General features: G+C 45.1%; 1 protein-coding gene across 4 annotated transcripts in view; it reads right to left on the bottom strand.

Annotated features, from left to right (window-relative positions):
* Positions 1-286: 286 nt before the first annotated feature.
* The window catches only part of LOC118877721 (inversin-A), a 33,559-nt gene continuing 19,479 nt past the window's right edge, over positions 287-14,366 (bottom strand). For 2 of the 4 annotated variants that reach the window (XM_065865906.2, XM_036817658.3), the window contains 6 exons: positions 12,108-12,381; positions 11,015-11,336; positions 8,095-10,956; positions 2,881-3,160; positions 2,694-2,814; positions 287-1,369 (listed from right to left, as the gene is read on the bottom strand). In XM_065865906.2, coding sequence (XP_065721978.2) covers positions 1,035-1,369; positions 2,694-2,814; positions 2,881-3,160; positions 8,095-10,956; positions 11,015-11,336; positions 12,108-12,189 — 4,002 coding nt within the window. In that variant the 5' untranslated portion in view covers positions 12,190-12,381 and the 3' untranslated portion in view covers positions 287-1,034. Of the gene's footprint in view, positions 1,370-2,693; positions 2,815-2,880; positions 3,161-8,094; positions 10,957-11,014; positions 11,337-12,107; positions 12,382-12,794; positions 12,962-13,126; positions 13,219-14,366 lie in introns of those variants that run through there. The other 2 variants (XM_036817659.3, XM_036817808.3) reach the window with 2 other exon arrangements.

The following is a 14,366-nucleotide window of genomic DNA, read 5'->3' as shown; positions in this document are numbered from 1 at the left end:
CCTTAGCAATTTCTGCTGCCGCTGCTTTTGCTTCTGCTTTTGCTATGCTGTTGCTATGCTTTTGCTGCCTGCATCGCTGCCGGCGTGACAACTTCAACTGACAGCCGCAGAGCAGAGCCATCATCCATTATCAGCAGTTGGCCATCTTAAAGTGCAGCAGAAACAACAGCGATAATAAAAATAGGGGAGTAGACTTTTCTATACCCTATTATTGGGTAAATTTAATGGTTAAACAAAAAATAAATAAATAAAATGAGCTATTCAATGACTTTAACTTATTTAATTAAAGGAGATTTTCTAAAATTAGTTATAGAAGAATCCAATAAAATCTGTAAAATTTGCAAATCACTTACAAATGTGTCTAAAAGTAGGCAACAATTTATTTTAAACGACCTTGAATTGCCTAAAAAATGCCTTCCTTTTTCACTGCCTACTTTTAGACACCTAGTGATAGCGATTTTAAACCACTAGTGATTTATTTGACTCCCTCCTAAATACTTTTTAAAGTTATTTTCTCTTAAATTAATCTAAAACTTTAAACCAAATTAAAAATTATTATCTAATCTTTAGATAAGCTTACCGAAAAAAATAAAATACAAAACCCTTTCTGGACTTTTAGTTCCTTAAAATTAAGTAGCCAAAGAGCTTGCATAGCGAGCCTAATAAATTTAATTTTGCCAACCTAATAGGTTGAGTGTATACGTCCGCGATACACCCTGCAAAAACCCCCATTTGCCGCGGTAATACTCCAGCGTCCCGCACAGGAAGCGAATGGAAAAAGGCAGAGCGGACAACGGGTGGCCACAACAATTGCAGCAACGGCAACAGCGACAGCAGGAGCAGCGACACAAAATGTTGCGATGGCATTGTTTTAATGCATTTGGAGCAGCAACAGCAGCAAAAACTGAAAACAGAAAACAGCATAAAAAGGAGCCTGAGGATGCGGGCGCAGGATCCCGCGACGATGCCCGATGGCAATGGCCATCCATCCATCCGTGGCGTATACGCACTGTGCGCCACATTACGTATACGCACTACTGCTGCTGCTGCTGCTGCTGGTACGCCGATGGCCCCGAGGAGTCCTTAACTGTGAACGTCACGTAGTATCGCTTATTGCTGTCCAACTTTTCCGCGGGCAGTGAAATTAGCTGTTTGTTCTTTCCGTGCGACAATTCCAGCGCCACCTTGTGGTTGCAGCGGTTGCCGCTCGCGCTGCCACCCATACCGCCGCCCATGCCGCCCGCCGCTCGTCCGCTGGAGGCGCGACCGCTGGTCAGGATTTTGGGCAGGAAGAAGCTGCTCACGCTGCCGGTCTTCTTGTACGATCCAAAGCCGAACTTTGGCATTGTGTGATGATTCATCATGGGTACTGCAATGCAAAAAAAGAGCCGTTGACAAAGCATTAGATTAATGATGGTTATACAAGGGATTCTACAAAAACCGTGACAGGTGCGTCCTGCAGGTGCGACACTCAGCTGAATTGCATGGTTGGCTAAGAACTAATGAGTAAATGGAGCAGTCGGGATTAAGAGCCTTCTCGCCGGGGATTACTGGATACTTCCAACAGCAAAATAACCCAGCATAAACAAGGGCACGTTGATGGTGGATGGAATGAATGGCTATGGAGCAGCACAAATGAATGCGTTTTTAATTTGGCATAAGCCAACTGGACGCATCCTTTTGAGAGGCAGCTCCAGCTTCAAGTTCCGCACTGAAGATGTAATAAAAAAGTTGAAAGCCAGAAAAGCCTGGGTCGAGAATTTTTATTTTTAATTTGCCCCGCACTGAATAAACTGCTCGTAATTAGGATTTATATTTTTATGGCCCGCAGCTGCCGAGGAGATGCTTTGAATTCGAGTGTCCGCTCGTCCCACGCTTGACCCACTGCCCCGCCCGAAAGACGGCGAAAGTGTTGCCAGCCCAGTGTTGGCCGGGCGATTTGACTCTTTGGCTCTTTTGGCCAAAGCCAAAGCCTGTCTGGTGCCATTTTTCACGCTTGCACAGAGCCGCTTAAAGCCCTCGAGCAATCGGGGCAGCAAGGCGCGGCACACAAAAAAAAAGGTTTGCCCAAAAAAGTTCTTACTATTTAAATAATTTATTAAAGCTGTTAATTCCATACTTTTTTGCTAAGAAAAAAATAAGCCGATTATAAAGTCCATTTTTTTCCTTATCTATAAAGCTTGTTTGACAAGTCAAACAGGTTTTTATCAACCTTAAATAATAACTAATCCTCAACCGTATAAAAAGGTATAAAAAACAATTGAAATTCAAATAATGGCTCTTTACGAATTGAACATCCAGGTAGAACCTTTTTTAAAAACCGGAAAAAAGACAAGGATATAATTAATATATTTATACAAATTTAAAATAATATAACATAAGCATCATAAGTTTAAAATTAAATTAAATTTTAACTGACATAAACAAGAAAAGTACTCTCTAAAAATAAATCTAGGTTTATACTTGGAACAAAGATTTACCAAAAAGTCTACCCTTGTATTTATATATTTTTTTTTAAAGAATCTATCTAAAACTGAGGTAGTTTAAAAAGTTAACTAAATATGAGAGAGTTCCTTTAAGTGTTAAAATAAATTGTTATTGTTGATTTTTTATTAACCTAATTCTCTGTTTAAGAGGAGTTCCTTTAGCCCCCGCAATTTTTTTTCTGTGTGCTTCCTGAAAATATTACTTACTGTAAGCGGCGCAGGGTATTCCCGTGTAGGCATGGGCCGCATGGAGGCATCGGTGCGTCTTGGTGGTGCACTGCAGCGCCTTCTCGTAGGCATTGTAATCCGGACTTAGCCGGCGCTCCGCCTGCGAAATGGGATAAAACCGGATGAGCCACTTGGAGGAGCGGCGTCACTTAATCATGGTCCTTACCTCCTCGTACACCTCGTTGATGTTCTGGAAGTTGTTGGTGCCCGGTCGTTGGAGTCCCTTGAGCGTCTCGTAGAGGAAGAGCTCGAAGTTCTTGAATGTGTACTCGCTGAAGTTGTAGCGCCTGAGTCGGGTACCCGTTTCACCGCCCAAAAGGACGCAGGACTTGTGGTAGTCATCCACTGCCCGCTTTACCAGCACCGCCTCGTTCAATTTACTGGAGCGAATCTGTAGCGATTTGAGCTCCAGCAGATGCTGGAAGATCTTGCGTTCCATATAATATCTGTGGGGATGTATGATATCATATAAACAAAAGAAGATAGAGAAAAAAGCAGCTTTTCTTTGTCCCCATCATCCGCGAAATAACTTTGCCAGGGCCTTGCAAAATAAATGTTAGCAAATGTACGTAAATTGTCATTTTGATATTTCGCGAGTCAAACAAAAGCTCTGTTCCCTGCTGTTTCCGCTCACAAAAAGGACCTCCTTTCTGCTCTTACTACCAGCTACAAGCGCAATAAAAGGCATCATGTTATTAAAATTTCAAAAATACTAAAGTGCGTACGCGGAAAAAATTCTATTAATAATTGAGAATGGCCCAGAGAAGAGAAGCGAGTCAAATTAAAGCCGCCAACGGCACCCTCTGAGCCATAAAATGTTATTAGAAATTTTATTAAAAATTAGGCAAACAGGGCTTTAAGCGGTTTAAGATTGAGGATAAGGATATGCATCTCGGTGACCCTTCAAAGTTGCTCCCTTAACTCGGCTGCGGGCCAGCGACTCTTCTAAATCAACGAATGACGTCCGAGCCTTTTGCTTTCTGCTTGTGCTTTCTGCTTTTTGCTGAGCAGAAGCAAAAGCAGCAGCAGCGGCAGTGGAGGTGCATTCACCGAAAAAACTAAGCAAATTTGTCGAGGGCACTTGGTGTGCAAAAAAGCCGGGCTGGAGCGGCGTTTTTCGAAAATTGTTTACCCAGGAGAAGGAGACCGCTTGACACTGCTCGCCACTTGGCTGCGCAGCGCGAAATTATGCAAAACAATTTGACTTTGAAACAAAAGTTCATTGCTCGTGGGATGGATGCTAGCCGGATAGATGGATGGATGGATGGATGGTGGGTCGGAGCTAGAGAGGCAGGTAATAAATAGGTAAGAATCCTTGAGAGCCAAAAGCTGCGTAATAAATTGGCCAAGGGGCCAAGAAGGAATCCCGCAGCGCGACTTCAAAGCGGTCCATCGTTCTTCCGCTTGCTTTGCTGCCCCACCAGTGGTGGTCATCTTTATCATCATGGCCCTCCTTATCGCGGCTATGGCCATCTTACCATCATCATCATCATGGCCATCATCACCATCACTTGTTTGCCGAAGCGCTTTTCAATTTTACGCCTCGCTTTTGGCTCCATTCGGTTGCGCTTGAGTTCTTTGCAAGTCTTTCGCTTTGTGCAAATACTTTTTGCAATACTGTCCTTGGCATATTTCCTTTTCTTTTTTTTTATTTTCTGCGAGCCAACACCCACCACCGCCCACTTTTCACTACTGCTACTGATTTCCGTTTCCGCTCTACGTTCGCCTAGTACAACTTTCATTTCATTTTCTTGTGCGCGTTGATTTTGTGTGGCACATTTTTCCACTGCCAACGCTTGCAGCGACCCACTGAGTGACAGGCCACCCAACCACCTTGGAAACCACCCAACCACCCAACCACCTAGCCACCACCCAGCTCTTCCTGTTTGCGACACAAATGTGACAGGCAAAAAGTGCACGCAGCGCCAAAGTGGATGAAGTGGAAAACCCGCCGGCGGCAAAGTCAGCACCACCATCACCGGCAGTGAGTAGGCGCAGTTTTCACTTTTCCCCAGCGCTGACAACGACAACAAAATGCAAAGAAATTAAGCGCTGCACAAGTTGCAACAACGACGAGTCCAGCCCGCCGGCAATTTGTGCCGCACAAGCAACACACAAAAGCTCTGGGAGAACCTTTTGCCAAGTGTTAATGGCTGGGCCAGAAACACCCAGAGAATCGTGTCCTGCATACCTGCATTCCTATATCTATCTAGTACTTTCTGGAAAATCGATGGCCTCCAAAAGTGTTGACAAAGTCGCACACCCCCAAAGAATTCGCGAAAAGTCTGCGGCCAACGAAAACTTTACCGCTTCATTTTTCATTATGGCTATATTTCTGAGCCCGTGCTTGAAACTTGGCCAAGTGGTTGGCTGAAATTTCCGGGGAAAAACCCAGAAGACCCAGAAAACCAAGATGCTAGGTTAAGGCTTAAACTAATCGCTCAAAGTTAAATGAATTTTTTGGTATAGCAACTATCAGTATCAACATTTTAAAGTGGGTCAACAAATATGCCTAATCCTGTCACGCACGGTCCAAAAAAAAAAGGAAAATCAGGCCCAAGGACAACAGATAAACTTGGGGTCGGAAACGAAAAACGAAATCCAAATATTTAACAACGTCAATTACGTGAGCGCACATTAAAAATCCCAAATCTCACCTGTGCTGCTGGGACACCCCAACTCGTAAGTTATTTGTTTAATTTATGCGTCAGATAAAATTTTAATCTCTTCGGAGCCAAAACGAGGAAACAAAAAATAAAATAAAGTTGCCCGGATCCGGGTCCACCGGTGTGAAAGCGTGCGAATGCAAAAATAAAATGAAAAAAAAAATACGAAATAAAATAAAGTCTCTATTTACACACTTTTCATGGTATTTTCCTGGTCGACACCCCCTGCAAAACTTCCACTCCGCAAAAAGTATTCGACTGGGAGCTATGGATTCACTTTTTACTTATTTTTTTTAGCATTTTTTTTTACTTTGCCGGGTGAATTCTATTTGGATTTTCGCCCACACCAATGCCGTCGAGCGTATATTCTTCGGGAATTAATTGACTCACCCCCGTCGACTTGTTGAGGAACTTGTTCGGAAAGTTGCTGAGCAAGACACTTGTTTGACTTTCGGTTTTGCGTACATTGCGTATACGCCGCGTATTTGTCGAAACCTTAACATGGCGCAATCGCGCCTCTGGTTTCTGCTGGTTTCTTCTGACTTCTCCTGGTTTTGGCATCCAGCTCTCCTCTTCCTTTGGCTTATGCAAACAGCCGAGTTAAATATTTTCATTAGTCAAGTGGAAAGAATTATTTATGAAATGCGCTCGCCGGCCGGAGAATTCGCTTCTGTTTTCGTTACGTTATTGTTTTGTTTTGTTTTTCTTTGTCGGTGAATGTTTGCAAATTTATTCATGGGCTACAAGGCAGATTAGCAAAATTAATAAAAGTCAGCTTATGCTTTTTAATTAAGTTTTGCGGGCCCCGGCTTATGCAAATACCATAAATAAATACAATTGACTTTTAAGTTTGAGCAACAGCTTAGGGCCATCGATCTGCGCGATTCACCAGCAAGGAATGACAAAATTAAATTAGAGCCACACGAGGTTTCCACTTTCCATTTGCTAGTGTGAGTTTAGAGGGCTGGGGATATGGCCGGGGGGAAAATCCCCCAGGGGGTGGCACAAAAGGATTTTCCGGAAACAAGCCGGCAAACGAAGAGCGAACACAAATGGTAATCGTCCCTGCCTTCGAGGACCTCTAAAAATGCCCTTGCTAATCTGCACTAATTCCATTTACAATTAGCATTAGCGAGTTGTAAACGGAGCCAAAGACTTTGCTTTCAGACAGCGGGTACGACTGCCTGCTTGCGGCTAATTTTCATATTTTGTTCAAGTTTCTGCATAAACAAAATATCCCACAGCAGGTGGGCAGCCATCCCGCCCCACCATTTTCACCACTTTCTCTTTGCCACTTTCACCCCCCCCAGGATTCTGTGCAGCTAATTAAAATGCGCAACTCTTTGCCGGAAATGAGCATTTCGGCTAATGACAAGCGAGGTTTGGTAGCGGACGAGATTTTCGGGGCATTCGAGGGCAGTGGAATAAATCAGCCAGGATATTAGGGCAGTGCTGGACTTGACCTAATTATGAGTTACGTTTGGGGGCATTTCTTCTTTATTCTTTTGGTAATTAAGCAGACAAATGGGGAGTAGAAAAATAAGTTGTCACCAATAAATGTGTCAAAAAGGGACCACTGTGCACCTGTTGTCCTTGCAGTTAATCCTTATGAATTCATAGTTCATGCTCAAGTACACGGTAAATGAACATTAATGCCGCGTTTATTGCCTTTAACCGCATTATAATAACTTTAAAGCGCTACATTTTATGGCGAACGGAAGCTGGGCAATTTATTTGCTGACCAGTGCAACAATGGAGCAACCGCCAGCCCAAAAAAAAAAGAAGAAAAAACCAGAGAAGCCAAGAAAAGAAATGAGAAATGCCGTCCAGGCTATTAAATCCCTGGCTAAATTAACTTTAAGGCGGCCGGCTTCGTCCAGTTTGATTACATTAAGGGGATACCGCAACTGCGGAGCTGAAGTGCGCGCGTGATATAATGCGAGGAGGTTCAGTGGCAGTGGGACATTCAAGTTGATTAAAATCAAGCATCAAGTAAATAAATCTACGGCCAAAAAGGCAGCGTCGCTGGCGCCACTAACTGCCTGGAGATTAATTTAAATGAATGAATCCCGCCATCAACTCTCCGGGGCTCGCAACTCCCCACAATCACGGCCAATCTGTCCCGCTTCCTCGAGCACGGGGGAAAAATCGGATAATTTATAAGTTTACCATCACCATTTGCATAAATCGATTCGATACATATTTTTCAGGAATTTTGTAAATCTAAAAAGGGACACATTTCGAGGGCTTAATGTAAAATTGCATCAAGTCTGTTGCTGATGGCCAAAGGCTTTAAAAAAGTTGTCACAGAAATCACAAGTTTCTAAATGCTTCATAATGCTGTCAAAAAGTATGCAATAAAAATGGAACGGAATGGTTTCGTCAGGCTTTTGGGTCTTACATTTATTGTTGCATACTTTTAAGCTCTTTTAAAATGATTTTAAGACCAGTGCTTTCGGTGGCATTTTTTAATGACGTATAAGCTTTCTCTTAGAGCTCTGCTGACTAAAATCCTATTACAGGATGGCACATAAGACACTAGAATTGATAAATTACTTGTTATGTCGATGTATTAGGTCCCCTTTTAAAAGGAATTTATTGGACTACTGTATTCACAGTATGTTGTTGCATACTTGTAGATATCTTCATTATAAAACCCAAGGTATTTTTATGACCTTTTTAATAATTTTTCAATTTTCCTTTAGTTTACTCACCTCCTGATGTTGCGCTGTATGGACCTGGTGACGGCTCCCATGTCGCAGGCTCCCTTATCGCCTGGCTTGCGGTTCTCCATCCTGCTGCTGCAGGATCTTCCATCCAAAGTGGCGTAGATGGGTCGACGCGGCATGTGGGCAGTGTGGGCGGACCGCAGAGTGGGTATCTTGCTGCGCTCCGCCCGAGGACTGGGCTCAAAGCCCGAGTCCTGATCCTTAGTGGTGGCCAAAGCCATGTTGCTGCCATCGCGTGAGTCCTGAGAGTTTTTCCAATTGCTGCGCGTTTTGTTGCCGCTGCGCACGCGCTTTTTAAGACGCCTTTTCCTTCCATTACCCATCCCCTCTGATGTGTCATCTGCAATGGATCCTCCAGCTGCGGCTGCTCCACCCAATCCTCCTGCTCCAGCTCCAGAACTTCCAACTCCATGTCGATTTCCGCTGCTGAGAAAGCGTCGCAAGGCACTATCATGCTCTGGATCCATACCATCCCTATCATCATCATCGTACTCTTCATCGTACTCCTCATAGTCATACTCCATCTTCTCCAGCTCCGAGGCACTGGGCAACTGGACCGCAGATGCCCCCTCGCTCACCACCTGAAAGACTTGATTGCCTGCTTGGTCGTAGTCGACCTTGCGACCAGGTCTCTTGCCATTCTCATCCAGGGAGTCATCGCTTTTCAGCACTTGGAAGCTCGATTTCCGCTCGATGGCTGGCTCATCGGAAGCTGAAGCTGGAGGATTGGAATTCGGAATGGGAACTGGGTCATCGTCCGCCGAATCGGAGGCCAGGAGTGTGAAGGAGCGCCTCGTCTCCTGTTCCCTTTGCGGTGGCTCCTTCGGCTGGGAGGTGGGCGTTTGGGCTGTGGATGGGCGTGGCTGTGGTGCGGTTGGCGGCTTTTTCGGCTCTGCAGGGGGAGCGGTGGGTGGAGGAGTGGGTTGCGGAGTGGGTGTTGGACTAGGATTGCTATTTGGTTTCGGTTTGGCTTCAGCCTGCTCAATCTGCTCGGTTTTTTTGCCATCAGAAGGTGGCTCTGAAGCCACAGATTCAACCCCTTCGGCAGTGTTGGCATTTGGCTGTGGTTTCTCTCCTCCAGCCCCCTCTTTTGGTTGTGGTGGAGGCGTGGCAGGCTTAGAGGGTGGTGGCGCATTGGGGGTTGGAGGCTTTGAGGATTCCTTAGCAACCTCTTCAGGTTTTTCCATTGCAGGTTCTTCACTTTCTTTGGGAAGCTCTTTCTCCTCTGGCTTCTCCTCACTGGAGGAACTCTTGGACTCGCTGCTTAGCGCAGTGGCTGCTATCTTGATCACCTGCTCCACTTCCTTGGACAACAACTGGGTTTCCTCTTCACTCAGCTGCAGCTTAGCTTCTTCCTTCTCCTTAACATTTTCCTCTACAGCTGGTTGCTCCTCGGAAGATTTGGAAGTCTGATTCTCCTCGGCATCATGATGAACGTCCACCTGTGTCACCACCGACTTGGCAGCCTCCTGTTCTTCATCTGTTAGTTCCACTGCATGGGATTCCTCCACCAGAAGATTGTCCATTGGAGCGGTTTGCTCACTCTTGGCGCTTTGGGTTGGTGACTTGATGAAGGTGCCTTCCTTGGTGGGCGAAGATGGGGGTGGCTCCTTTGCACTGGAGCTCCTAGCCTGATGATCCCCATTAACGGTCAGAGGTTTCCGCGAACCCTTCTCCGGCGAAGAGTTGGCTGTATGATTCTCCTCGTCGCTATCTTCTCGGTTTTTTGACTTCCTGGAGGAAGTGGATCGCTTACGGGAAACCACTCGATCTTTTTGCCTTTTGTGGTAGCAGCAGTTTTCGCAGGAGTCCTCCTCATCGTCCTCCTCCTCCCACTCACTGGAGCTGGCGTACCGCTCGCGGGATTTCCTCCTCCGAATCTCGATGTTGCTCTTGGAGCGGCAGATTTCACTGCATCGCTCGTGCTTGGATTCGCCACAACTGCTGGTCCGCCTCCTTAGTTGCCTCCTCTTGTGTCGCCGGCAAACGTGCCTCATACGCTGCTCCTTGCGGTAAGTCTGCTCCGAACAGCTGCAGTCCCCAGGATCGGGTTCCTCCGCCTTACCATTACCATTGCCATTCCCATTATCCGAATCGGAGCGCTTTAGGTAAACCACATACTTCTTGGAGCTACGCAGATCATGCAGTTCCTCCTTCTCCACATACTTCAGAGGTCTCACCATATCCGTGGCATTGGTTTCATGGAAGGGATTTCCAACCCTTCTGCTCGACAATCTTACTTTATTGGCCGGTTGACCCCCATTGGCCTGAAGGAACTTGGCCGTGGAGCGGTGACCCCTTTGCAAAGCTCCATCTAGTGGTGTCAGGACCAAACCTCTGGAATTCCTATACACGGCATTCACATCTGCTCCGTAATCCAGTAGAAGTTTACACATATCCGTGTAATCATTAGCAGCCGCAATGTGCAGAAGGCTACGTCCATCATTGCTAGTGGTGTTCACCTGTTTGGGGCGTTGGTTGAGGAGCCACTCCAGGAGCTCCCTTCTGCCAGAGGCAGCGGCCTCATGAAGTGGGAGATCCCCCTTGGCATTGCGCAGCCAGAGATTTGCACCGCGATCCTTTAGCAACTTCAATGTCTCAAATTGTCCTTTGGAGCAGCCGCAATGGGCTGGTGTGCGTCCCTTGCGATCCTGACGATTGGGATCCGCCTCCAGGTCCAACAATCTGGCTGTGGCATCTGCATGACCCAAAGTCACGGCATAATGTAGGGCTGTGCAGCCATTGGAGTCGATGAGATCAGTGGGGGCACCACAAAGGCCTATTAGGGTGTCAATGCATTCGGTGTGTCCCCGGGAACCAGCACAATGCAGGGCAGTGAGGCCATCCCTGAAAGGATTAGGATATGTATATATGGTTTATAGTAGAGGTTATATAAAGAACTCACTTGTCCGAGGACTCCACCCTTGCACCCGCTTTAACCAGGGCAATCACTGCCTTGGCCGATCCTGCGGAGGCGGCCCAAAGAAGCGGCTGCCGACCATCTTTGTCCTGGACATCCACACTGCTCTGGGGATGGGACAGCAGGATGCCCAGGATCTCCAAGGAGAGCCTGGAACTGGTGCTGGAACTGGCCTGCTGCTTGCTATCGTGACTGGCTCCGCACATCTGGGCGGCATAGTGCAGCGGAGTACCTCCATTGGCGTCCGGCTTGGCCACACTTGCTCCTGCCGCCAGGACCGCTCGCAAGGACTCCACCTCACCGCATACTGAAAAGGATTCATAAATAATACAAATTAAATTTAATTTTATTAAATTATATTTTTCATTAATTAACGCATATTACTAATTTGCATATATGTTTTTTTTTATTAATCTACTTAAAACTAAATTGATTCCTCTATCACCCGCAGTCAGCACAAATTAATCATATTAATTAGTTAATCACAGTACACTTCAATTAATTAAAACTTTTCTAGACCATGTATACACACAGCTTTTATGGCTTTAATTGATTGGAAAGTGCTTGCGGACCTAAACAAATAGTTTATATTTTATTTGCAAATGTAATTAATTTAGCTCTCTATTTGGCTGGTTTAATGCAAACAAAACTATAGATTAAATAAAAATTGTTTGCTTTTAGGTGACCAAATAAAAGAAGTTATTAAATCAATAAAATTGTACAAAAAACAGGATTACAGTGGCTACAGAGGATTATTAGACATTGGATTATAAAAACGTATTCTAGAAACTTATTGTTAACATTCGATTCTAAGCAAACTCTCATTGTACACAAATATTCATTTTTTTTATAATAATAAAAATGCTTAAGCATACATCGAATGTTAGGAATGCTGTTTTATAAATAATCCGTTGTCTATAGACTAATTCTAATAATCAAAGTCTTAGAGATCAATTAGTTTGTGGTAGGAACTTCAAATAATATCGATTCCATCTCATAAAATATTTATTTTTTTGGTGGGATAGAATGATTTTTGTTAAGGAAGCTCCACTGTACTGCTTGCCATCCGCACACTCACCCGTGGCCCAGTGCACCACCGAGTGGCCCTCGTTGTCCACCGCATTCACGTCCGCCTTGTTGGCCAGCAGCAGGTTGACCATGGCCAGGTTGCCCTGGATAACGGCCAGGTGGAGCGGGGTGAAGCCATCCTCGTCCGCCGACTCCAGCAGCTCGGGGGCTGCGATCGCGATGCTGGCGGCCGCCACGAGGTCCTTGCTCCGATCGACGTCCTGCGCGGCACAATAGTGCAGCGCGTTGCGATGACTTCGGTCCCGCTGCCGCAGCAATTGGGGCTACAAAAACAAAAAAATACGAGAAAAATCCAGTTAAAAGAGGGTTCAAAAATTAATTACTTCGCCCGCCGGAAAATTATGGGCAGGCGATTGCACCTGCTGAGTTGAGGCCGCAGCCGATTAATAAACTAATTAAAATGCCATTTGCATATTGCATCAATTTGCATCACGGCAACATACCAGCCCCGCCCACTGCCGCCGCCCACGGGCAACGTTTGATGGATCGCGTAATTCTCACAGTCTCCGGCTTAATTGCCAGCAAATATTTTGGTGAAAGTATATGGTAAATGCCATGTATATATATATCGAGTGGAGTGTAGTGTTGTTTATTTATTGGTGGTTGTTTCGTTGGGTTGTCAGCCGGCCTTTTGTGCGTGTGTCGAGTGGCTGATTGGCGGGGCGAAAGCAATTACTTTTTCCAAACGCATCACACCTCCGGCTGGACGTTAAATGCAAAACACGCCGGCCGGCCAATTAATAATTTAACATATTCTCGCGTTAATCATGCAGAAATTATTGCAAACAGTGAGAGAGAAATGAAAAAACAAGCGTGGAAAAATGGCCTTTTGCGAACGGCTGTTGGTCAGTAACTAAAGCAACACGCCGCGCAGGTAAACAAACGGAAAGCGTCGCCTGGAAAGGTCCTGCTAGAAGGTCCTGACTGGAAGGGTTGCTAGCCATAGCCGTTGTCCTGGGCAACGTGGTGAGTTGCCAGGGCAGGTGTGGTAATTGTTAGTTGGCTCACCAGATTATCGCTAGCATTTTTGGCGCGCAAAACAATATCGAACTCCAGCGGCAAGGCGAACATGCTTCGTCCTGGCAGGCGCAGGACCTCCTTCTCTTCCCTTTGCGCCAAAGGATTTTGGAAGGAGCAACGAGCGTGGAGCGTGTCAAAACATGTCAAGTGCACAAAAAATACTGTCGCCGCCGCCGAAAAGTATGCTAAAACTTTGCCCGCTGCTGCCAGGAATTCGCAATGCGACGACAGCGACGTCGACAGAGGCAGCGACGTCAGCGGCATCACGCAAATGTGAAAGTGAAAACGTTGGCAAATCGTCGGCCAACAGGGCGGATGATGGTTGTGGGGTATGGCCAGGACTCATAGTCCTAGTCCATGGGCGCCGCTTATTAGGCTTCGCAACTAACTTTTCTTGCGGCATAGTTTGTGCTAATTTCCTGCTGCTCCCACACCTCCTTATTTTTCGCCTATCTGCCCACTCACTCAGAAAAATCAGGTCCCCCTTTGACAAGACACTAATTTAAGGTCCTAAAAAGTTTCTTTAAACTTTTTCTATGACTTTTCAGAGAATTATTAAGCGTGTAATAAATTCCAGTAAAATTTTCTAACTTCTACGTTAAAATGCGTCAGGAAAAACTAGTCCGTTTTTTATTTATACATATAATATAACATTTTTCAGAGGAATGACTGTCCAATTAGTGACCACCTTTACAAAAACAGTGGCAAACATGGTGATTTTGTATTATTTTTTGTTGACAATTTTCGCCCTTTTCACATTTTTATGCGAAAATAATCGGAAAAAATATTGGAATGTGAATCGATTGTGAATTTTATTTCGATTTTAACGAGGTAAGACAATCTATGGATGTTCAGAACTTCTCTTGTATTGTTTTTGCCAAAATATTTCGTGATTTTGGCAATACATATGAATTTTTGGACGAATTTTCCTAGCAACTTAGGAAAAATGTAACGAAATGTAACAACGGTTTTGAATAGCTAAGGATCCCAACTAATAATTCACATCACTTTTAACCCAAGTGGCCAAGTTTTTTTCTAAGGGGTTTCATTCCCTTCTTAAAAAAAAGGACAAAAATACAACTTTTTACAAGCTCAACGAGGTATTACCTTCCAAGTTGTGTCCAGTATTTCTGTTGCTTTGAGTAAATTTCGGAGTTTACTAGGTGATAAATTGTGATCATAATACGTTCCCTTTAAAGCCGAATAATTTTCCGAATCTTTTAGGATC

Source organism: Drosophila suzukii, chromosome 3 (genome assembly GCF_043229965.1).
Source record: "Drosophila suzukii chromosome 3, CBGP_Dsuzu_IsoJpt1.0, whole genome shotgun sequence".
NCBI lineage: Eukaryota > Metazoa > Arthropoda > Insecta > Diptera > Drosophilidae > Drosophila > Drosophila suzukii.
This window is presented reverse-complemented; position numbering and strand designations above follow the sequence as displayed.